The sequence below is a fragment of the Schistocerca gregaria genome, chromosome 1, assembly GCF_023897955.1.
Source record: "Schistocerca gregaria isolate iqSchGreg1 chromosome 1, iqSchGreg1.2, whole genome shotgun sequence".
Taxonomy (NCBI): Eukaryota; Metazoa; Arthropoda; class Insecta; order Orthoptera; family Acrididae; genus Schistocerca; species Schistocerca gregaria.
This window is the reverse complement of record NC_064920.1, coordinates 825208566-825235249: the sequence shown is the minus strand read 5'-3', so window position 1 is coordinate 825235249 and position 26684 is coordinate 825208566. Positions and strand designations below refer to the sequence as shown.

At 40.1% G+C, this 26684-nt stretch overlaps 1 protein-coding gene across 1 annotated transcript in view; it reads left to right on the top strand.

Moving 5' to 3' along the window:
• LOC126271634 (hatching enzyme 1.2-like) overlaps positions 1 to 26684 on the top strand; it is a 126000-nt gene that overhangs the window by 77362 nt on the left and 21954 nt on the right. Inside the window, exon 9 of the mRNA XM_049974168.1 lies at positions 17724 to 17833. Coding sequence (XP_049830125.1) covers positions 17724 to 17833 — 110 coding nt within the window. The remainder of the gene's footprint in view (positions 1 to 17723; positions 17834 to 26684) is intronic.

The following is a 26684-nucleotide window of genomic DNA, read 5'->3' as shown; positions in this document are numbered from 1 at the left end:
CGCAAGCGCTCTCCAACAGTGAAGCTGTGCTTTGGCTCTCGGCTTCAAAAATCTGCACATCCCTGATGTAGGTTGTCGAGAAGGCGTGGAGGCAGAAGGCCTAGCAGCAACAGGAAGGACAGCCCCAATGGTTGCCGAAGCATGCAGCCGCTAAGGTGGTACTTGTACTGCCCCAGTACCGGCGACACAGGCCCCCAGCACCTAAGTCGAACGTCTTGCAGACGTACGGATCCGTTCTTCATCCACAGAAGACCGGCCCAGCCTCTATCGTCAGTCATTCACATTGTGACCGGACGAAATGCGGTTTGCAAGTCCTCTGCCCGGTCGGGCTGCTGTGGATTTTCAGCAGTGGACAAGTTGCTGGAAGCTTGTAGACACTTTTTGAATTCACCAGAGTATCCTGCATCTTAACAGAACTGGTCTTCCACCGGCATTCGTAACGCAGTTGCAATGGCCCAACTCTGACAATGAGCTTGAGGAGGGCACAGGTTTTGTATTAGTAGATGACGTGCTTCCCCTCAACCCCTCTCGCCCTATTTTACACCGGTAACCGATTGTGCCCTCGTTTCCTCAGCCTGTCAGTGCTCTTGGCTGATCTAGTGTTTAACTTCAGGGTTTCAGAGCGTTCCTTTATGAGAAGTTTGCCCCCTGAAAGGCGTTCTTGTGGCATCTTTAAGTAAAGTTACTATATTTAGCCTCATTAAAGTAGCACGTAGCCTGCGCGGCTAACTGCGCGGTCTAACGCGGTGCTTCCCGGGCGGGAAGGCACGAATACGTCTGGTGGATTAGTGTCGAGGTCCGGTGTGCCTACCAGCCTGTGGATTGTTTATCAGGCAGTTTTCCACCTACCTCGGTGAATGCGGGCTGGTTCCCCTTATTCCACCTGTGTCGGCGATTGCTGCACAAACACCGTTTCCACGTATGCATACACCATAACTCACCATAACTATTCTACCATGCAAACATTTGGGGTTACACTCGTCTGTTGTGGGATTGTGAACCACTGAGGGCTACGGTGGGACGAAGCCTCTCCGCTGTTTCTAGGTCCCCGGTTTAATACATACAGGAGCACGTTCTGTCTGTTCCGTACTGTTGCTGAAGTGATGACTTGATTGTTCTTGGCTTCCCTCTCTCACAGTCTGATGAAATCAGTTCACAGCTTATTTGTACTTCGGGTCACCCATGTTGATATTGAATTAGGGTGCCGTTGTGTAGTCGGCAGACACGCCCCACTTAGCCGCCTCCTTTGGTTCTTAACAAAATTTTATACCTACACTTACTTACTATTCTACTCTGAAAGCAAATCAGGGGATTTACAAAATTCTAGGGAACGAAATTTTACATTTACATTTGTAACACGCCCAGTACTGTCATTATTCTGTGCTCATTGTTATTTGTGAAGGAGCTAGAACACATCACTACAAAGAAAAGTACTGAATTGGTTCTTCTTGGATTTCCCTCCCACGTTTGTTGTCAGAAACTCCATACCTCTAATGGATAAAGCTAAAGATATAATGTGTCATCCAGTTCCGAACTTCTAAGAGCACTAGCTTACTTATGAATTATCTGCTGATGAGTGCGTTAATATATCTGCCGACTTTTTTTCACATATCTACCAGAAGTCACATAGAATTAGATGATTAATATTTGGTATTCAAAAATGCGTATAACATAATTCTTTCCAGTCTGAGAACTCTTCTATAGATTGTCTCATAACCTACCCATGACTTTCCCTTTCAGTCTCACACTGTCGGAATTTTTCGTAGGTAACTTCGAACAAGTTTCCTTACATAAAGCACCCATGAAATGCAAAATTAAATACTGTCTCAGATATGGATAGTGTGCTGTGCTAGTGTGCAGGTGCAACTCGACAATTAAAAACATTCTTTGAACATTAAATACCAATATTATTCAGTCATTGCACAATGAGCTATGAGGTTGTTGTATAAATTTCTCGGACTTTAATACAAACACCAACACAAAGAAACTCTATTTTTTTGTATTTATAAAAAAAACAGCGACATTATATTCGCTGCACGCTAGCAGCACTCACAAAATCACAAACATGTAGCTTTCCATTTCAAAGAGCATGGCCACATGTATCTGCTCCATTATATGAAAACTGCCTTCAGGAAACAATTGTGAACAATCAGACTCATTGTGCTCTGCAATGGCTATAGCTATGACCTGACTGATAATGTTCAAAGAATCAAATTTAGTGAAATCCTACTACTTCTGTACGCTGGGCAACATAAACCAGTGGGTAATGACAAAAACTGGTGCTCTGTTCCAAGCGTTGTCAGACTTTCATATAGGCTTACAAAAAAAGTTAAAATCTTGCAGTCGTGCGTATTACAACATCGCCAAGGTAATATTCAAAATATTGAAATGTAATCAAACCTTTTAGACAAAGTGGGCTATGTAGGGTCGACTGCAAGAACTGGCGAAAATTATATGTTGATCTGACAGGCAGAGCTGTTATAATTTGGTTGTCAGAATATGTGAGTTGCTGAATCCCAGGGAAAATAGGTTTAACTTTGACAAAAGTATGTTTTACCAGAAAAGAGTCATGTGATGTATACTGTGAGTTTCTAGATACCTTCAAGAGATGATACTACTGAAAGTATTCGAAATCTATGAAAATGTGACACAGAATCCGATGTTAGTTATTTTCTTCTCTGTTAAATTCTTCTTTGTAATTTGTTAATGCTGTGCCTTTACTTGTAAAAACTCCGAATCTGTAAAATCTGTGTAAGTCACAAGCCATTTTATTCGAAGTTGAGACCTTTTGTTTTCACTCGATGCTGGCCTAAGAAACCGAAAACAGGTTTGTGAGCAAATAAATAACAGTAGCAGAACTTCTAGTAAGTGTTTACAATTTCATTATGATTGTCACACTATACGAGGTACCGACAGAGATGTAATTTAATGTCCACAATGATGTTTCTATATAAGATAACTTCACATTACTTATAATGTACAGCGACTGGAGAAATTAACGGTCAAGGTAATGAATCCAACAATAAATGTTTGAGAAAACCGAGGAAAACCTATATGAGTTGACAAGAGTTGGTAACAGTCCAAAATCTGGATTAAAATAAAATATTTTCTTTATCTCACTTATTTTAGTAACAAAAGTCATATTAAAGTGTATCTTACAGAGTAAGGCGACGTTATGATTAAGGTAATGGACTCATAGTCGGAAATAGTAAGTTCAAATTTCCGACCACCCTCCAAGATGCAAGATTTCGCGGCATCCCTAAGTCACTTACTTGAATGGCGGAATGGTTCCTTTAAAACACTTACAGCCAATAACCCAATCCATCGTCGTGTAATCCGACCACATGTTCGATTTTTAATTACTTGGAGGTCGATAGGGCGTTAAACTCTGAATCAGTGCCCAGTGGCGCAGCCGGTGTAATCCACGAGGAAACGCCTACGTGGCGCGCCACCACACTGCCGACGTCTCCCCTTTCTCAGTGGCTCAGTCTGCTTATTCCTTTATTGAGTTCAACATAGCTTTATAATGAAGTAAAAGGTGCACATTTCAGTCATTGTTTTTTCAAGCAATTCAAAGCATGGAACAACACACTGTCCAAAATTTCACTATTTACAACAGTAACACGATACCGTTTTCACTGTTTTATTGCTGTTAAGTGTGGTGCTGTAATCAATAAAATACTAAACACAGAATGTACTGTTTACATTTAGTTGCGTTGGCGTACTTGGCATAAAGAGAGTTCTACACCTACAAGTCGAGATTAAGACAAAAACATCTCCTTAACAAGGAAATGTAGGTCTTACGATATTCTTGCTCAGCACAGTCCAATGAGAGTCTCTTCTTGATATCCTTTCTCAGCACCCTTTGTATTTGACCGCCCTATAGCACACTCTGTTCTTCTATTTCTTCTCCTATTTCCTACTTTAGCCCTTACTCATTTCATTCAATTGCCACTAAACCGCGTCCAGACGGAAACTGTCTCCCGGGCACGTGCCCCGGCTTCTATAACATAGATGAAGCATTGCCCTGAGTCGTTTCTTTTCTTAGTTAAAAGGGCCATATATACTTTGTCACTGACTGGCTCCGTTTGTTATGGGAGCCTGTTGTTGAAGGTATGCCGGAGCGTGACATGTTCTTTACTCAGAGATATAAGACAAGCCTCCCAAACACTTGATCTCTTTGCCAGCTGTTCATTTCATACACGTGAGTGCTGTCGCTGTTCTCATAAGTGGCTAGATACCAGTGATGTGACTATAATGATACTCAGTTCAATAGATTCTGACCTATATGAAGCCTGCGAATATCATTTTGTGGTCTGAATAGTACGTCCTTGGACAAAAATTATGTTTCCTAACAGAACTGATTTTGAAGTTCTCAGGTGTTGTGCCAGACGTGGGTTGTGGAAGCCACATAAAATTTCAACGATACACCTGCTCGCCATCTTCCTTTGCGATTGTGGAGACCTGTAGTGGCTCGCCAGCTTATACATTCTTTTATAAGAGAAGCACTGCCTACCTAAGTGGGGAAGGGCTGTGACGTCCTCGCAGGGAAAGGTGACAACCAGAGCCCCCTGCAACATAAACATGCACCAGACTGCGCATGCGCACCTCAGGAAAGCTCAACCTCAAACCGCGGACTGCAGGGTAAGCGAGCGGGCAAGATGCTGGCCTCCGGCGTCGAGCCCTCATACAGTAGATATGAACTTACTGAGCTGCAAGTTCCACCACAGCACCAGACGTATCGCCTGAGATCCTTTCAAGTCACAGACAGCACATTCGGACAGGGCTGAGAGCAGACAGTTTGAAGATAGTAGATCACATTATATCAGGAATCGTATGTGTGCGAAGTAAAGGATCTCACCACAGCTGCTGGTGGTGGACAGTAGCGCCTTCGTAAAGCTCTCCTACTGCTCAATGTTTCTTTCTGACCGCACCAAAATAACATATAATGTATTTATTCAAAAATATCACACCAAACGGATTTCTTTGGAGAAATAAATACGCTCACTGTCGCTTTGCAACGAAATAAGGTAACTATTTTATTTTTGAGTCGTCTGTCTTCTGAATGGTTTGATGCTGCCTGCCACGAATTCCTCTTCCTGTGCCAACCTCTTCATCTCAGAATATCACTTGCAACCCGTGCCCTCAATTATATGCTGGACATATTCCAATTTCTGTCCTTGTCTACAGCTTTTGCCCTCTACAGGTCCCTGTAGTACCATGGAAGTCATTCCCTGACCTCTTGTCAAAGGTCCTATCATGCTGTCCCTTCTCCTTGTCAGTTTTTTCCATTCACTTCTTTTTTCTCCGATTCTGTGAAGAACCTCCTCATTCCTGACTTGATCAGTCCACCTAATTTTCTACTTTCTTTTGTAGCGTCACCTCTCAAATGCTTCTATTCTCTTCCTTTTCGGTTTTCCCACAGTCCATGTTTCATTACCATACAATGATGTGCTCCATATGTACATTCCCAGAAATTTCTTCCCCAAATTAAGGCGTATGTTTGATACCAGTAGACTTCTCTGGCTCAGGAATTTCCTTTTTGCCTGTACTAGCCTGCTTTTTATGTCCTCCTTGCTCCGCCCGTCATTGGTTATTTTGCTGCATAGGTAGCAGAATTCCGTAATGTCATCTACTTCGTGACCATCAATTCTGATGTTAAGTTTCTCGCTGATCTCATTTCTTCTACTTCTCATTACTTTCGTTTTTCTTCAATTTACTCTGAATCCATATTCTGTACTCATTAGACTGTTCATTCCATTCATCAGATCATTTAATTCTTCTTCACTTTCACTCAGAACAGCAATTTCATCAACGAATCGTATCATCCATATCCTTTCACCTTGAATTTTAGTCCCACTTCTGAACCTATCTGTTATTTCCATAATTGCTTCTGCGATGTATATATTGAATAGTAGGGGCCAAAGGTTACATCCTTTTTAATCCCAACACTATGTTCTTGGTCTTCCACTCTTATTGTACACTCTTGCCTGTAGTACATATTGCATATTAGCCGTATCTCCCTGTAGTACATATTGCATATTAGCCGTATCTCCCTATAGCTTACCAGAATTTCGAACATCTTGTACCATTTTACACTGTTGAATGCTTTTGCCAGATTGACAAATCCTATGGAGGTGCTTTTATTTTTCTTTAGCCTTGCTCACATTATCACTCACAATGTCAGAATTGCCTCTCTGGTGCCTTTACCTTTCCTAAAGCTAAACTGATCATTATGTAACACGTCCTCAATTTTCTTCCCCCTTCTTCTGTATATTATTCTTGTAAGTAACTTTGATGCATGAGCTGTTGTAATTCTTGCACTTGTCAGCTCTTGCAGTTTCGGAATTGTGTGGATAACATTTTTCCAGTGATCAGATGGTACGTCACCAGACCTATACATTCTACACACTGATATGAATAGTCGCTTTATTGCCAATGATTATATCGTAGAAATTCTGATGGAATGTTATCTTGTCCACCGAAAGTAATCTTAAACTCTGATTCTAGTACTGGGTCCCCTAGCTCTTCAAAATCGATTCCTGTTTCTTCTTCTATCACATGAGACAAATATTCCCCTTCATAGAGCCCTTCAACATACTCTTTCCACCTATCCGCTCTCTCCTCTGCAATTAACTGTGGAATTCCCATCGCACTCTCAACACTACCACTTGCGATGGGGCGGGGTCGGTCATCTGTGTTGTTTTTAATGCCATCGTTCAGTCCACCTACCTCGATAGGATTCTTCTCGATGTCCCTTCACTCTGTGGTAGCAGATACATGCTAGGCAGTGTAAAGCAGCATCGATGAAACCACTACCTAATACCTACCACACAGAGGCCGCGTAGATAGTTGAAAGCCACTTCCTGAAAGTTCATGATTAAAAAATCGGGCTTTCGGGATATTCAGTCTACTTGCAGAAAAGCATTTAAAATTAAATTAACTCTGTTTTTTATTTGTATTGAAACACATGAAATGGCTATCAAGTCCGTATTTAATATGGTGAAACATTATCATTGAAAGTTCACTGTCTTTATATCAAATATTCACTTGAAAAGCAGGCAGAATTTTAGCAAGTCCGACCTGACTAATTTTTACGTTGTACCAACCGCAGACCCACAACTATTTGCGAGTTAAACACTCGGTCGTTTCAGTGGTCTTCTTCGTAAGAAGTGCTCGCCAAAATATTCCGTACAGAGCACGAAACACGCCACGCGGAATTGTTACTACGACCAGAAAGTTGACACACTCCTCTCTCTCAAACTATTTAATTTAGAAACACCAAATTTTCAATAAAATGTTCATATCTCCAGCCGCTTCAGTCACGATATGTTCGAATCGAAATTAGCTCACTATTTCATGATCTTACAGAATATTTTTAAGGAGCGATCACCCGTAGGCTGGCTACCAAGCTACTCTATCGAGGTACTCTCCTGTCTGACCACACCCCTATTTGCACAGGAACGGCGCAATTCTGATTGGCTGTTGATCTAAACGGCCAAACAGAACATAGCTTCCTGATCATTCTAGCGGAAAATCTTACCTTATCCAACCACTAATTTGATAGTAATTAATGTCAGCAAAACTTCGATTTCTTGTATTATGTTTAATCAAAATAAACAAAGTGCGAAATATTCTTCAAATTGATAAACTTATTCCGCCTCTAACTGCCATTCTGGCTGCTTTTATACAAAAGCATGCTCACACAGACATACGTCACCTGAATTGTGGTTGCAACATAACTTTCCCACGATTCGTTTGTACAAGGTTTTACGTAAAATGAAATATTAGAATTTAACGTATGTCCCACATACACTCTCTCAATCATTATCACGCACTCACACAACAAAATATAATAAAATAATAATTTTGACTGATTTTTGTATTACGTAATGCAAATTGACTAAAAAAGAAAATTCTAATTAATTAATTTGTATGGACTGACAACTTTGTAATGCTTCAAATGATAATGAAAGCCAATCTGTTACTGTTCCTAACTTGGTTTTAAAAAACAAGCGTAGGTTTTAGGACTTTCAGATAATTCACTTTATCTCCAGAACAATAATAAATAAAATTCCGAAATTTTGACAGCGTCATTCTATTAATAAAAAAAGGCTGTGTACCAAAATCTGATGATAACTAATATGGATTATTTAGATTAGTAAAGGGTATGAATATTTTTATCAACTGAATGTTACGCTATGCATTTCTCACGGCAGCTATGCTGTGAGAAAAGCGTAAAAATACAAAGCCATCCTGCAGCCACCGTACAAGATGGCTGTGTGCCTTACTGCAACGAATGTCATCTCGTAATAACTTGCTGCGTTACGCACACCCTACGAACCTAAAATTGCTTTTAAGTGCATTTAAGGTTCATGTAACGGCAATGTCATTACTGAATTCTTTAACTGAACCTACAAATTTAACTATGGGATATTTAATGAAAATTATTCCTACTTACAAGTTCTTCAAATGGAGGAAATATCAAAAATGCATTACAATTTCTGCGATGTTACATCAGATTTCAAAGGCTTGGACTTGATAGCGAGTAATAAAATTGATTTACACTAGCAAATATTCAAGTTTTCCTCGAAATTAAATTATACTTTAACCAATTGCTTGACAAATTTCTATATTGTTTTGCAATGAAATAAACCACTTAGTGCTCTTTACAGTCAGTATTGTAGTGTTCATGAAACCTAATATACACTACTGGACATTAAAATTGCTACACCACGTAGATGACTTGCTACAGATGCGAAATTTAACCTACAAGAAGAAGATACTGTGATACGCAAGTGATTAGCTTTTCAGAACATTCACACAAGGTTGGCACCGGTGGCGACACCTACAACGTGCTGACATGAGGAAAGTTTCCAACCGATTTCTCATACGCAAACAACAGTTGACCGGCGTTACTGGTGAAACGTTGTTGTAATGCTTCGAGTAAGAACGAGAAATGCGTAAATTCACATTTCCGACTTTGATAAAGGTCGGATTGTAGCCTATCGCGATTGCGGTTTATCGTATCGCGACATTGCTGCTCGCGTTGGTCGAGATACAATGACTCTTAGCAGAATATGGAATCGGTAGGTTCACCCTGAGTCAACAATGGTTTTTTTTTTCTTTTTATGGGACTTTACTGCTGAGGTCATCAGTCCTTAAGCTTACACCCTACTTAACCTAAATTATGCTAAGGACAAACACACACATCTATGCCGAAGGGATGACTCGAATCCGCCGGGACCAGCCGCACAGCCCATGACTGCAGCGCACTTAGACCGCTCGGCTAATCCCGCGCGGCCAACAATGGTTCAAATGGCTCTGAGAACTATGTGACTTAACATTTGAGGTCATCAGTCCCTTAGAACTTAGAACTACTTAAACCTAACTAACCTAAGAACATCACACAAATTCATGCCCAAGGCAGGATTCGAAGCTGCGACCGTAGCGGTCGCGCAGTTCCAGACTGAAGCGCCTAGGACCGCTCAGCCACAACGGCCAGCCTGAGTCAACAGATGGGGACGTTTGCAAGAGAACAACCATCTTCACGAACAGTTTGACGACGTTTGCAGCAGCATGGACTGTCAGCTCGGAGACCATGGCTGCGGTTACCCTTGACGCTGCATCACAGACAGGAGCGCCTGCAATGGTGTACTCAACTACGAACCTGGGTGCACGAATGGCAAAACGTCATTTTTTCGGATGAATCCAGGTTCTGTTTACAGCATCATGATGGTCGCATCCGTGTTTGGCGACATCGCGGTGAACGCACGTTGGAAGCGTGTAATCGTCATCGCCATACTGGCGTATCACCCGGCGTGACGATATGGGGTGCCATTGGTTACACGTCTCGGTCCCTTTGGCACTTTGAACAGTGGACATTACATTTCAGATGTGTTACGACCCGTGGCTGTACTCTTCATTCGATCCCTGCGAAACCCTACATTCCAGCAGGAATAATGCACAACCGCATGTTGCAGGTCCTGCATGGGCCTTTCTGGATACAGAAAATGTTCGACTGCTGCCCTGGCCAGCACATGCTCCAGTTCTCTCACCAACTGAAAATGTCTGGTCAATGGTGGCTCAGCAACTGGCTCGTCACAATACGCCAGTCACTACTCTTGATGAACTGTTGTATCGTGTTGAAGCTGCATGAGCAGTTGTACCTGTACACGCCATCCAAGCTCTGTTTGACTCAATGCCCAGGTGAATCAAGGCCATTATTACGGCCAGAGGTGGTTGTTCTGGGTACTGATTTCTCAAGGCTCTATGCACCCAAATTGCGTGATAATGTGATCACATGTCAGTTCTAGTATAATATATTTGTCCAATGAATACCCATTTATCATCTGCCTATCTTTTTGGTGTAGCAATTTTAATGGCCAGTAGTGTATTATTATACAAAAGATTCGACATAATTAGTGATATTCCACAATATTTTCTATCAGGATAACACAATGTTTAATCATCGCTGTGGATAAAATGTTTCTTTCGTTGTATTATTACAATTAAATTTTCTTCACTTATTCTTAATCTTCTCGCTTTGGGGAGCATCTTTTTACATACTTTAGTAAGAAAACACTTACTTTCTGTAGCAGCACTGGGGTAGAACATTTTTATTTCTCACTCTTACACTTTGGTTGCTTTAGATGCACTTCAGTGTGATGCAGCGTCCAGTCATCTGTCCTTGACCTGGTTTCTTGTAGTCTCGTATTAGGTTTTTCAAAATTTCGTACCTGAAAATCTAAGCCACCATTCTCAGTTTCTGCACCCTAACTTTAACATGTACATGTATCATTATTTGCATTTGTGTTCTCAAATCTAAAGGGGAAACTTTGCGAGGAACCTTCCAGAATTTTAGTGTACTCGAAATTTACTGCTTATTTCACAAAACTCTTTTCCAAGAAAACTCAGTATTCATTGAAATTCAACATCTTTCATCAAATAATCTTATACAGTACTAATTATTTTCAGTAAAGAGTGAAATTACTATTATTAAAACCAACAGTACCCAGATTGGCACTATTACTTTACTCATTTCAAAAAATCATTATATGCATTTTGTAGTGAGAGAATTCCTTCTATGCAAGTTCTCGCTAAACAAAAAAAAAACTTTTTTTTCAAAAATTTATGTTTTCTTTAACTTTTCTTTTCAAAAAAAATATTTACCTTACAGTTGCTATAAAATATCTTATGACTTTACGTAAAACAAATATTTTCTTTAACTTTTCTTTTCAGAAAAAATATTTACCTTACAGTTACTATAAAATATCTTATGATTTTACGTAAAACAAACTATGATACACAGAGAATGCAAAATTACTCTAAATGTTGAAAATATTCACGCCAACTTACGTGGCTCTCAAATAAACATCAGATACATAATCTATTTACTTACTTCTACTAGGCTCTTTTCTTATGCCTCTTACCACAAACATCTTCAAACATCATTTCTACCTGTTCTGAAAATGGCTTAGAAATCATTTATTAAGGAGTTACATTACATTATTTTTACAGTATATTTTTTTACACAGCTTTCACTCCACATTCATTGGTGTTAGTCTTTAGTAATCATTTACCTCCAAAAATATCTTTCTTTTACCAGTTCCCTTATTATCTGATGGCATTTACTCTCTTTGTACAATTTTATATACATTATTTACTACGATAGGGAAGAAGGAAATAAAATAGCAAAAAAGTTCTGATTGATGAAGAGTTTGGTTGATAATACGAAACGAAAAAGAAATTATATTTTCAACAACTCAGGATGTCTGGTGTTCGTCCTACACCTGACGACGCTAAGAAAGTGCGTCCCCTTAGGTCTATTAACTACTTCTGTCCCCATCATCCTTTTGTATGTGTGTGATATTTCACAATCCCAGAAGTTTGTGCAACTTGACATATTCTAGTTTATACGCATTGGTATGAGGCTTGACCACAGTTCTAAAGGACCCCACATATTCATCTGTGAACTTTTTTGTTTGTGCAGTAAGCTTTTTAGTTTTTTCCTTGGTTTCACCAGCACTAAATTGCCTACTTGAAAACTTGTAGGACACACTCTCGCATCATGTCTTCTTTTTTTTCGAGAGCCCTTTTTCTAATACTTTCCTGTGCTGTCCTCTTTTTCTGCTCCATGGCCATTTCAGTAAGAGTGTGAAATGCAAAATATTCTAAGTAGTTGGCTCAAGCTCAGTGCTTCTTATGACAATACGTCCTACAGAGACGATTTAGTTTAGTTATTCTTCTGCACATATTTCCCTGAGTAAAATAGACTGAAATCTTTATTTGTTTTATATTCCTTTTGTTTAAACATTCATCAAACCTCTTGGACACGAATTGTGGTTCATTATTTGAAAACATGGCTTTCAGCACCCCAATGTTTACAAAATAATCTTTCTCTAGTTTACTGATAGTTACTTTGGAGTTTGCCTTTTTAATAGGGTAAAACGTAACATACCTCGTAAATCCATCTACCAGTACAAAGACATATTCTCAACCCCACCTTGAAACAGGTAAAGGACCAAAAATGTCCACAGCTACAAGATCTAGTCTATTCTGAGGCTCCACAAAATACGTTTGTCCCTGTATGATTGTATTATTTGCTCGCACCTTCTGACATCTGTCACAAGATTCCAGCCTTTTCTGTACCGTGCAACACATTTTATCGAAAATTACTACCTCATTGAGTTTCGCAATACTTTTTCTGGCTTCATAATGCCTGTGCTTCCTACGCACACAATCTACCAGCCAGTCCACATGTTGTTCTCGGAAACAGATGCGCCATTTTTCCTCATCTTTCTTTCTTCGCCTCAATCATAGCTCCTGATGTATTTTGTAATATTCCGCTATTTTCGGAAAATCTCAATGACCTAGCCGGCTTTTTACCAGTTTAATATTGTCATCTTGATTTTGTTCCCTCCTGAGGTTCTTACAAATGCGTTTAAGCGGTCGTTCTTCCTCTAATTGTATTCTTGCCAGCAAAACATCACTCCATTCCCGTTGTCCTAAAGGAACTACTTCTTACCCGTTTTCTTTCACATTTCCAGACAATATATCGGCTACAATGTTCTCTGAGCCCTTTATGTACTTTATACCAAATTGCTGAACATTCGTATACATTGACCACCTCCTCAGTCTGCCGTGTTTTAGTTGGCATGTCTGCAAATATGATAAGGCCCGATGGTCACTGTACACTATTTCTTTGTGGCCTAATAGGTAATGTTAAAATATATGTAGCCCAAATATAATTGCTAGAGCTTCCAGCTCCGAAATGTCATAGTTCTTTCCGCCTGTTGCAATGATCGAGTAGCAAACGCGATCGTTTTGTGATCTTGGTTTTCTCCTTCTGTTTCAATTTGGAACAGTTCCACCCTCAGACCAGAACCACATCCATCTGATCCAAGACAGAAAGGCTGGCAGAGTCAGGATGGTTACGATCTGACTACTTAGCGGCGGCGCCTCTTTAAGTTCTTCAAAGGCCCTCTGACACACACTTGTACATCTAAACGGTACATTTTTCTTTAATCGTTCTCTCAGACAAGGAGCATTGAATAATTGTCCAGGCACAAATTTTCGATAGAATCCAAAAAGACCAAACATACCTTTTAATTCCTTTCGGGCAGTAGGTGCCAAATAATTCCTAATCGCTTTAATTTTTTAAGGATCGGGCATATTTCCTTTTCCACTAACAGTTAGTCCCAGGAATTTTATTTCTTTCCTCACAAATTCCGTTTTGTCTAATTTGAGTTTCATTCCACCCATTTCTATTGCTTCTAAAACCTTATCCACAACATACAGTGTTCTTCCCAAGTGGGAGTTGAAATCAAAACATTGTCCACGTAAACTGTAATTCTTCTTAATAACTTGTCACCTAGCACTAGGGACATTGCCCTAACAAATGCACAAACGCTGATGTTAAACCCAACGGGCAGAGCCTTGTACTGATAGCACCTTCCCTCGAACAGGAAAGCTATGTATTTCCCAGATTTCTTCGCTTAGGGTAGGTTCCAATAACCACCAGTTACATCAATCGATGTGAAAAATTTTGCACCTTTAAGTTTTTGCAAAAATTCTTCTATATTTTCATACTTCTCACTCTCTTGCAATATTATTTTGTTCAAAGCTCTAGCATCCAAAACGAGCCTAATAGAACCATCTTTTTTAGGCATGACAACCAATTGGTAGTTATACACACTAATTCCCCTTTCTATAACGTCCGCTTTAAGCATTTTCTGCATCATATCTCTCACAACTTCTTTGTGTACTTCCGCAACAGCGAATGGCTTTCATAAGAAATGTGCATCCTCTTTTACAGTTAGATAACATTCGTAATCTCGAACTAGTTCTGGCTGGTTAGAAAACAATTTCTGATGCGTGCTCAAAATTTGTTTTACCTCATTCTTTTGTGTTTCTGTCAAATCCGATAATCCCTGTACTTTTCCGTTAAGTCTTATTCGGATGTTTTCTACCTCGGAAGGATCTACTTCCTTCCTTTCACCATACTCATTATACCCCACAATATCCTCTTTCTTTCTTTTGGCGGTAACGTATAGGTCTGTCACTTTGCTCGTCGGATTCATATTGCCCCCTTTTTCCAATAAAAGGAATAGCTACTGTTCTTCCCTTCACCACAAGGACCGCTTCATTACGTCCAAACTCCACTTTTCCTTCGTACTTTTTTTAAGAAATCTTCTCCCACCAGCATTTCCACACTTAAGTTATTCATTATCAGAAAATTGTGGCCCAACTGTACATCACCGATCCTGACAGGTAGCATAACTTCATGTTTAACTTCCTTCTTACTTTTCCCTGTGGCTACAAAATTTATGCCATTCACTGGCATTATATCCACTCCTTACTAGTGGGGAGAGCTTTCACAAAACCCTGTGACACTGCACATAAATCGGAACCACTATCCAGTAAACAAGGAACCTTCTCATTAAAAATAATAACTTCTATTATAGGCTGTCCTGCAGACTTCAGAATCAGGTTCATCTAACAAATCTTGCACTACATCACGTCTATTGAATCCTGCACCTTCTGTGGAAATTACTCACATATTCACGGAGTCTTCTTCTTCTTTAACTGTTTGTGGCAGATTTAATTAGTCTGTCCACTACTGACAAATCAAAACCCTTGTCCCAACACTCTCCTTCTTTAATAATAATAATAATATGAGATTATGCAACCATTCCTATTGTTTTGCCAGAATTATCAAAATAACCCCCTGCTTCCTCCACTTCTGTTCCTTCTTCGTCACTATGAGACACTACTCCTAATCTACGTAAAACTTCCTCTGCCTTTCTATATTCTTCCTCGGGTACCTCTAACATCGTTTCCCCTATTACAGTGATAATTCCACATTTCACTGTAAGCTCCTCATCTGCATTGCAGTGCTCACTCACACTAACATCCTGTTCTGAATCGTTATTTTCTAATAGCTGTTCCTCATTAACGTGGTTCCCGGAATCGCTGTTATAGCCTTTTCTTACGCTACTACACTTCAATGAAAAACACATATTTTAACAGTGTCCCTCTCCTCTGCAACATCTGTTTTTACTATACCAACCCCAAGATGTTCAGTTGGTGGCTGCCTTACAAAAGGTTTTGCTAGCGGATTTAACCTGTGGTGCCACATCCTGCAAATGCCATTAGTTTTCCCCCTCTCCTACGCAGTAATTGTCACTGACATTTCTTTCGTCTGGCTGTCTTCGGCACTCCGCGCAGTCAGTGGACTACCGCTGTCGGTATTCAACGTTTCGTTCTCTGTCATTACACCTACTTCCAACAGCACCCCTTCGTCCTCGGTACCTGGTTCTTTAATTACTGGATCTTTGCAGTCTTGTCCTATTTGCATGTGCCTCAGCTCTGCTTTCATTTTGCTTAACAGGAGGCCTATAATCCCTCCTAGCATTCTCCGCCTCCTTTAGAAGATTTTTTACCTTCTCAACATAATGAATGAATTTATCAATATGATCCGTAGGTTCAGAGATTATTCTATTACGCCAGCACAAAGGCAACTTATTCTCTATCTTCCTACTGATCTGTTCCGTCTCCACTTTAGAGCTCAAATATGACAAAATTGTGACCCATTTTTGCACAAACCTCGTAATAGTATCTTTCTTCGGGTGATATTTTTCATCTGACCATCTGCTTCCGTTTGCGCCAATATTCCTCAAGAAATGCCTGTTTAAAATCCTCTATCTTGTCATATTTATCTACTGCCCAATTTCCCCACACACTAGCTTCACCCATCAAATTTGACGCTATAAAACCAATTTTTTTGCTTGTCGTTCCATGATTTGGGCAAAACCTCCTGAAAATCATCCCAAAATTCTTTAGGATGTACATTTTTACTTGGATCAAATCTCACAAACAGCCGATGTGTCACATTTTCAATTTCTGAGGATTCTACCACACCATTAGATATTACATAGCCACTACTGTTAGCAACACTTGGTTCTACTCTTTTTAATCTACCATCATGGTTACGTAGTTGTTTACCTACAGCTGTAGTAAATTGAGTTTTGTTACTTTCCAGGTTAGTAGATTTAGCAGCCACTTGCACACCAAATTTCTCGCACACATTCTTTCCTTCCTTGATTTGATTTCCCATTACAGTGTGCATATCCTCCCATTGTTTTTCCAGATTATTTACTTGTTCTTGCATTTTATTTAAATCTGTATTTACTTATTCCCCTAACTGTTTGCTGTCGTTAGCAGCTAATATTTTTCCTATCATAATTGTTAAGACAAGACTTTTAAATGAGCCTTGCTAAAGATTGAACTTGTGATCTCGCACTCAAGGGGTCCTTTTAAGACCACTTAACACTGAATGGACGAATATTTTCACATAGTGAAATTCGAGCCAAGGTACAATTAGTTGTACTCTAAGAAGATAGCAAAGCGGAACGGGCAATGTTTGGACAATAGGGTGTTGGCGAGTATCGATTACTATTGGAAAAGGACTTTAAGAATACTGATTATATTCGCTGCAACAGACAGTTGCGAAAGTAGATTTTTAGATTGTGGCAGCAATGAAAACAAGAAAGGAATGAACTCAGGGCATGACACAGGATGTGCATATGGAGAGACCAAACGAAATATAACTAAAATTTGGTTATAAATTGGCAGTGCCAACAATCACACCGACTTATTACCTCTTGTTTCCATAAAACAGCAACTTACGAGAATTCTAATGAACTAAATACAATTTATCTTTCATCATTTAAAAATTAGTGCTGTAATTTTTTTTGTTAATTGGAAAGATTAGTTACGTGCTAAACTTTGTTGGGCTATTTAATCTAGTTCAATGATAGTGGTCCCAGAAGAGGTGAAACCACTGTTATACACAGCCAGGAGTTTTTCTTTTCTTTACTTTTTACTCAGGAGGCTTCGTGGAACCATACTAACCAAAGCTACTCGATCGTGGAATGAGTCAGTGCGTGGTATACAGAACGCTGAGCAGAAAATTTATGAACAAGAAAAACAAGAAAGTCATAATTCGTAGCATGTGGTTTGCACATGTCACAGAAGTTAGGTAATAGTGGTTGTTTGGAGCTTTTGCTTGTGTCTTTTGGAAGTGAAAAACACACTTGGCAAGCAACAAAATGGAATTGCATGTTTATTGCGTAGCTGCCCGTCCCAGTGCTGTTCGTTAGCTTTGTGAGCGCAGAGACGTTCTCGAGACATGCAGCGGCGGCGGTGTCCGCGTGTTGCAGGCTCGCTGATGCACTACGGGAGGCTGGACTTCTCGCGCGACGGCCGCTCGCCCACCATCGTGCCCAGGGACCCACAAGCCGCCATCGGCCAACGGCGAGGCTTCAGCGAGGTGAGTCACGACACGCGGCGCTCATCACTTCTTAACACTCTCGACAACTGGGACGCTGCGGGTGTTCATCCTAGTTTTAGAGACTCCGAGATGAAAGAAACGAAGTAATGCCGCAGCTCTGTCTGGTTGCCGCACATGCACAGCAAGTAGTAGTCGTCAAAGCCGAGTCCAGACACATCTGCATTCATCCTTCCATATCTCAAAACAATCGTACACTGGCCGTACACCTCTGGTGATCGTCGAGGGGACACTGAATAGTGCACGGTACATCCAAACCGTCATCGAACCCATCGTTCTACCATTCCTAGACCGGCAAGGGAACTTTCTGTTCCAACAGGACAATGCACGTCCGCATGTATCCCGTGCCACCCAACGTGCTCTAGAAGGTGTAAGTCAACTACCCTGGCCAGCAAGATCTCCGGATCTGTCCCCCATTGAGCATGTTTGGGACTGGATGAAGCGTCGTCTCACGCGGTCCGCACGTCCAGCACGAACGCTGGTCCAACTGAGGCGCCAGGTGGAAATGGCATGGCAAGCCGTTCCACATGACTACATCCAGCATCTCTACGATCGTCTCCATGGGAGAATAGCAGCCTGCATTGCTGCGAAAGGTGGATACACACTTTACTAGTTCCGACATTGTGCATGCTATGTTGCCTGTGTCTATGTGCCTGTGGTTCTGTCAGTGTGATCATGTGATGTATCTGAGCCCAGGAATGTGTCAATAAAGTTTCCCCTTCCTGGGACAATGAATTCACGGTGTTCTTATTTCAATTTCCAGGAGTGTATGTAGTAGGTGCCTAAAAAAGTAATCGCTTTCCCCCTCTTTCCTTCCATCAACCGGATCGTATTTTATTTGGAATTCCCTCTCATTTACGGTACAGAAAGGTACTATTCCTGACGAGAAAAAAAGGAAACTAGAGTTTCACGTCCTATCGACTACGTGGTCATTAGAGGTGGAGCACTAGCTCGGATTACGAAAGGAGGGGGAAGGAAGTCCGCCGAGCTCTTTCAAAGGACGATTTGTCTTGAGCGTTTTGGGGAAATCACGGATAAAATAAATCCAGATGACGTGACGGGGATTTGAGCCGTCGTCCTCCCGAATTGGAGTCTAGTGTTCTGAACACTGCACCATAGACCTCGACCTGACGAGAAACATTGTATCTGTTGTATTCATTCTCAGTCTGATGATGGCGATAGCTGAAACACCTGAAGTCATACAAGATTGCCAACAAATTTTGAATTTGCAGTGAAGGTCATTAACACACACAGCACAATATTTTGGGTAGCAGCTTCAGCTCGTTATTAAGTGTACAGAAGAAATATATGGGAGCGTAGTATGAGGGGGAAAGATTTACTACAGACACTTCTGTTTCTCCCATCTATTATACACCCATATGATGGGGAAAGAAGAACAAAGGGTGGGAAGTTCGTAGAACTGAGCGGTTCACTCGTTGTAACTTCGACGCCAGGTACTGAATCGTCAATATGAGTTCGCGGGTGTCATTGAATGTAACATTTGTGCCTTCTACCTTCCTCCTTGTGGTTTTTATTTCTTTTTCTTTTTTTTTGATACACTAGATTTGTCTAAGGGCACAGGACGCAGGCTGTCCTCAACGCTGCTGCTGCCTCGCGAGATTTCTCAATCACAGACGTGGCCAGAAGCGGTGTGCTAGGCGAATTATGCGACATACTGCTATGTTGATATGATCGGAAATGTTTATTGGTGGATCCAATCAATTGTATGCAATGCTACACACGTACCATCAGTCTCATAAGGTCGTTAGCATCGCCCTGACTCTTGAGAAAGCGTTAAAACTCACTACTCCTATAACATTAGTCAACGCCCTATAGTGATTCAATTGTTTTCTTTTAAGCTAGGTCTGGCGACTGCATAGGAAAACGAGCACCACAAAAAGTGACAGCTCCGTCTTAGTCTGGTTTCTGTCCTCTTGCACCGATACATTAGGTGCTCGTAGAAGTAACAGAACCTAATACGTTGTCCTGGGCTGTGAGAGTTCATCGGAGACAAAGTGTGGCAGGACTGCTCTTGTTCTCTACGTACAACGTACGACGGACACGGTGGGCAGAGATCTATGACAGTTTGCTGATGATGCTGTAGTGTAGGGGAAAGCGTTATCGTTGAGTTACTGTGGGAGGATACAAAGTGACTTATAATTTCTGTTTGTTGTAATGGACGCCAGCTTATTTTTACGCGTAGAAAATTGTAATTTAATGCACTCGAGTAGGAAACACGGTAATGTAATGTCCCAATAAAGTATTGGTGGTGTACTGTTTGACACACTTGCGTCAATGAAATATCTGGGCGCAAAGTTGCAAAGTGATATGAAATGGAACGAGCACGTGAGGATGGTAGTAGGCAAGGCGATTGGTCGACTTCAGTTTGTTGGAAGAAAGTGTACGACATATTTAAAGGAGACCACATACTAACGGTAGTGCCACACATTCGTAATTATTGGTCAAGCGATTAGGATCGGCTTCGGGTCGGATTAAAGGAAGACATCGAAGCAATTCAGAGGCGGCTGCTAGATTTGTTACCGGTACGTTCGATCGACACTCGCGTATCATGGAGATGATTCGTGAACTCAAATGGAAATCCTTTGAGGGAAGACGACGACCGTTCCGCGAAACACCAGTGAGGAAATTTAGAGAAATGACTGACTGTAGAATTATTCTACTGTCGCTGACAAACGACCAAGAAGATAAGAAAAATTAGGGCTCGTACGGAGGCATATAGACTTCCCTCTCTCCTTTTGCATGTGGAACAAAAAAGAGAATGACTAGTATCAACAAAGGTACCCTCCGCAACGCGTCATGTAATGACGTACGGAATATTCTGGGTGTGACGGGCATAACTGCAGATATTTCTTTTTCTGATTGAGGATCTACATCTACATCTACATTTGTACTCTGCAAGCCACCCATCGGTGTGTGGCGGAGAGCACTTCATGTGCCACTGTCACTACCTCCCTTTCCTGTTCCAGTTGTGTATGGTTCACGCGAAGAACGACTGCCAGAAAGCCTCCGTGCGCGCTCGAATCTCTCTAATTTTACATTCGTGATCTCCTCGGGAGGTATAAGTAAGGGGGAAGCAATATATTCGATACCTCATCCAGAAACGCACCCTCTCGAAACCTGGACAGCAAGTTACACCACGATGCAGAGCGCCTATCTTGCAGAGTCTGCCACTTGAGTTTGCTAAACATCTCCGTAATGCTATCACGCTTGCCAAATAACCCTGTGACAAAACGCGCCGCTCTTCTTTGGATCTTCTCTATCTCCTCTGTCAATGCTACCTGGTACGGATCCCACACTGATGAGCAATACTCAAGTACAGGCTGAGCGAGTGTTATTCTCGTTCTATTCGAGGATGATGTACTAAGCAACATTACATCATCATTTTCGTCATCTGCAGACTAATAATTATAGTTATTACAAGTCGTATGTTTTAAGGTTGGTTATTATCTCCAAGTATGTTCAAATGTGTGTGAAATCTTACACACTACTTAACCTAAATTACCCTAAGGACAAACAAACACACCCATGTCCGAGGGAGGACTCGAACCTCTGCCGGGACCCCTCAGAGTATGCATTGCACAAATAATCCATTGTTTATTCTCCCCTGGGCAGCAGATGAAGTATTAAAATGTGGTGCAGTTACGATCACACGGAAATCATCAGGGTGTGAAGGTTGTGACATGTCTGCGGGATGAATGTTTGAGACACACACACACACACACACACACACACACACACACACACAAACACACACAAACCACTGATATATGTACATATTAAGGTACTACATATAACTGTATAATCACCACTTATACGTACTACACTCAGTGAGTCCTTGTGAAACGTCCCCTTAGAAAAATTATACAAGACTGTGCTTAAACTGACACACAATATTTTTTTAGCGCAACGCAATATGACTTTCAGCAATCCCTACAAGAGAATGGCCCTGACTAACATTAACCTATATGTTTCACAAATCACTTACCTCACAAAAATCTTCGTTACTCGAACTGCTGCAATACTGCGAGTGCCACTACTGCCAGCTAACTAAAAGATTCCAACTACGGAAGTCTCTAACTACTGATAGGCACAGTTAGCAAATGAAAGATTTTAATACAGAACAAACAATGTATTTACGTTAATAGTCATAATATATATATCAGTTCACGACACCAATTCTTACAAAGTTCAAAACTCCGCCATCTCTCTCCCCACGTCCACCACTGCTGGCGGCTACCTCCAACTGCGCAACGCTACGCGCTGTTAGCACCCAGCTGCCGCTGGCCAACACTACAATGGCAGACAACAATGCAAACCAGCCACAGACTGCACAAGGCACAGCTAGTGATTTTTATACAGAGCGCTACGTGGCGGCGGTGTTACCAATAAAAAAACCTAAACAGCCTACTTTCATAGCCCCCATGCTCCCCACAAAAAAATTTACAATTTGTTTTGGGCAGTGGCCAATACAGATATGAAATTTTTTTTTCATAATTATGATTACAATAACAAAGAAATCAAATGCACACACTTATTGATACAATGTTGGTCAAACGCTAAAATTTTCTCACAGTCCATATAGACAGTCCTGATCATTCATCACAGTAAGATAGCAGTGTTTTTCTCAAAGACTGAGCAATAAAAGAAAATGCACATGGAAGTAGTGGATTTCCATGCAGTCTTGAAGAAGTAGTGTTGTCCTTCCAACGGAAAGACAGTGCTCTTGACATGCAGACAGGTAATGGGCCACAACAGAGCAAACCCACAGCAGAGTCAGTCGAAGTTGAAGAATATTGGTAGGTAGGTCAACACAGAGTAGACCCATTGTAGTCCTGGTAGAGATTACGGTATTTGTGGGCCACCAGAGTTGCAGACCCACTGCAGTCCTTGTAGAAATAATGGTATTGGTAAGTCATCAAAGGTGTAGACCCACTTCAGTCCTTGTAGAGATAGCCAGCAGCCATCTGTTGCGACTGTGCAGGTGCACAATCACCATCGAAGAGTCTTGTGGAGAATATAGCAAGTCCATCAACCACCACTTGTGCACTTACAAAGTTTTTGGAATTGTCCTTAGAACCAGCAATGCCGTTGTCCAGTCCCTTGCTGAATTATTAACACACATGCAAACACTATCAGTTCTTCTTCTCACATATTGTCCATATACTATGACCAACAGAAACGTGTGCAGTGAAATGTAATTTACAAGTTACTTAATTTGATGAACTGGTGTCAATTGCAATTTTATAACGTGAGAATACAATAACAAAGGTACAAAATATATCATTAAAGAACATAATAGTACAGATAACATTTGCAGTAATACAGGCTTTACAAAAGAATCGAAATAACAAATACATCAGTGTTATAAAAGATAAAAGATCAGAATAACTTTTGAAACCTCAACTTCACACATGAGCATTAGAACAAAACAGAATAAATAATGTGTAAACATCTTTATGAAGTAAATAACATGTTATTAATGCAAATTATATTTGAGGATAACAGTATTCCTCATCATAGTGAATTTAGCTTAGTATTAGAAGAGAAAAAATTCTATGAAACAGTACACAGAGATAGGAAGAAAATAAATACACAGGGGTACACAAACACGTAGTGGGATAACACAAAAGGAAAGGACAGGGTTTGTTTTCAGGGTAACATTGGTTCTGCAGTCCAACCCAAAACTTCATTCCATAGATCTTTCGTCTTATTTCAACATTTGTTTCCACCAAAAAAAAAATCCTATCAAAGCATGCTTTTTGTATTTATATGTTCACATATTTCTTACCTCATTATTTATTTTCTGGTATCGTACCTCATCATTTATTTCCAAGAAAATCCTACCTGTACCTGCTTTCTGTGCATTTTTTGTATAACCTCTCAGTGCATCTCTTCCAATTCATCACAACTCATTCTTTTATATAGGCTACCCCCTATTAATCTAACTTAAATCTACTGAGCTCAGATGCTAAACTAAGGGACGAGGCAATGCAGCAACACAAAACAATTAATACAAACAGCAATGAAAAAAAATGGAAGTTGTCAAAGCAGGCAGCAATATTACAACCAATATAAGGCAATATAACTTATACCTAAACATGACAAAGCTCAAGCAGAAAAATAGTACACTAAAGACAACAATGCAGATAAGGGAATTGTATATTCACATCTTAATGTCTATATAATTAAAGTGGTGCACCACAAAAACTTATTCTATGAAATAAATTACCAAGTACTTGAAAAGAAAATTATGTATGCAGTTCATGTGAAGGGAAATGTCTTTTTGTGCTCCCTCATTTTTTTGGAGTAGATTATAAAGTTATTATGTACTGGATCTGTAGGCATAAAATATTTATATTAGTACATCTATAAAATTTTATTTTAACCAATGCTGCAGTGGAGCTACAAACTAGATATTAAACAAAATAGGCAAAGCAAGGCGTGAAACGTCATTCGCTAGCCATAAGACATTTCATAATGCAGTAAACAATCTTTCAACTAGCAAGACAATAGACATGAAACGTTTCTCATCATTTCATTTCAGTAAATATCATAAATTAAGAACTCTACAGTGTAATCATGTTTTCAAGTTTGAGGGTGTCGTATTTACGATGCTTTCTACAAAGGAATGTCAATAGCGAGGATAACGGCCTCTTTTTTTTTCTCCACCTGTGCCTCTAAAAGGCACACACTAATTACTTTTTCTCAAGGCGGCTGGCACACCTGGCACCTCACAACGCATTAGGTGCAGGTGGTCACTTAACTTTCTTACCGAAATATTTACGACATCAGTTTCCGCTACAGTGACAGTCTCATATAAAAAATTCACAGGTCGAAAATTTGCGTTACAAATCTGTAGAAACAAAATCCTGTAAATATAACAGTGTCCAAAAAAATTTCGTCAGCGTTGTGATACATTTACACATATACATACATTTCATAATTCTGAAAGTACGATTCTTGGGTTCCAACATGCTTTTCCACAAATCAGAGTCACTAACCACTACTAATTATTCTTTACCTTATTATACATATACGTATTGGTCGACACTTCAATATTTCATCCCAACAGATATGTAGCATAATCAAATTCCTCATAGAACATCAGCTTATTGATCATAAACATACCTCAACAGCATAATACACATCGTCGTCGTAAAAATATCATAACACGTCAGTCAAATCTCAAAATCGTCGTAGCTTTCTGCCATACTTTCAAAACCTAAAAAGAATTCTCTGCTCATTTCAATAGTGTCATCTACCTCAAACGTACTTTAAAAATCATGATCCCATACCAAATACATCATTCAAAGCTCTCATAGTATCACAATGGTTCTGAAAAAAATATGAAAATTTCACAAAGTACAGACAAAATACAATTTCATAAGTGTGAAGTTATCCAACTGTGTAATAGCGTAAACATCTGTCACTGACATAGTAAAATGAATGTTTGTCTCTCACAGTTAAGTGATCAGATAGCTGTGTAATTCTGTGTTAGAGAAATATGGTACCAATGTGTAAAGTTGTATAAGCAAATACCATATTAGCTAGGGCTCCGTGTGCTTGCCTCGCACATGGTATCAAAGTAAGCGTGTACCCCCCTGAGGATCAATGTAATTATACCCTCAGGTGTTACAGATTACAGCAATGGAATGAAATGTATCACGAAAAACTTTCTTTGTAATTCAACAATCTTGAAAAATAAATGGTTTAAGTACCAAATTAATCACTCAAATGCGTGCCCTGCAGTGATAAATGTGCGTTTTGCTGCAAGATATTTCTGTGGAACTGTCGTAGTTATCGTCCTCTGTAAGCAAAGTTCTGCTGAAGTCAATGTACTTACCTCATCATAAACGAAAGTGAAATGCTTTCCGTATAGAGATCGTAGTTATTATGTAGCTTACCGTGATCAAGAAAGTACTATAATGTAACGTATTGTTGTGCTACGATAAAGGCTGTCTCATTGTAGCTATACCACAAAAGTTACTACTAAAACATGTTTTACTTTCCAGAATAATACAGAAAAACTGTGCAGATATAAAACAGATACACCCCAAAAGCAACATTGTAAATTGTCACTCACTAGTAGCGTCGTGATAAAATCGTGTAGCTGTCAAAGAAACCAATTGCTAAGTCATCTTTAATCTCACCGAATGAACTTCAAATAAAGAATGTATTTTCAAGTAAACCAAAATGTTGCATTAAAATATCATTAGCAGTACTGGTAAATGTTCTAATTATGTAAGCCTTGTAGCCGTTACGTAATCGCGCAACTAACAAGCAAGAATGTACACACACAATAACACTGTGACGTCTGTTCACTTTAACAATGCACTCGTAAATACTGTCTAAATATGTTCTGTAGGTTCTAGACTGGATAGTAAACTTCAAATATTGTTGCATATTAACAGTTTATAAGTCTGACAAAGCATACTGGTAATGTGAAGAGAACAGCTTTATGGCAAGGACAAAGTCAAAAAGCCGATTATATTTCAATAAACGGTTTTACGTGTGAAATGTGGTGTAAACCTTTACTCTTCCTAGTGCGCAGAGTTTCAACTTCGAAGCAATTATCATGTTGTATACGTCGGTAAGGAATGCTAAAATTAGCTCAAGGTTTTCGTCTATGTTATTTTTCTCTGAGCCAGCCGGCGCACGTGGCTGCCTGCGGTGCAAGTCATTGTCTGCTATCTCTTAGTTGGCGCGCGTCGTTATTGGGATTTGGAGACCTAACTTCTACAACTTCACCTTGTCGAGAGGGCCCTGCTCTGTTTGAATCCCGCCAGTTCTGCTGCAATTAAGGTCTGTCGTT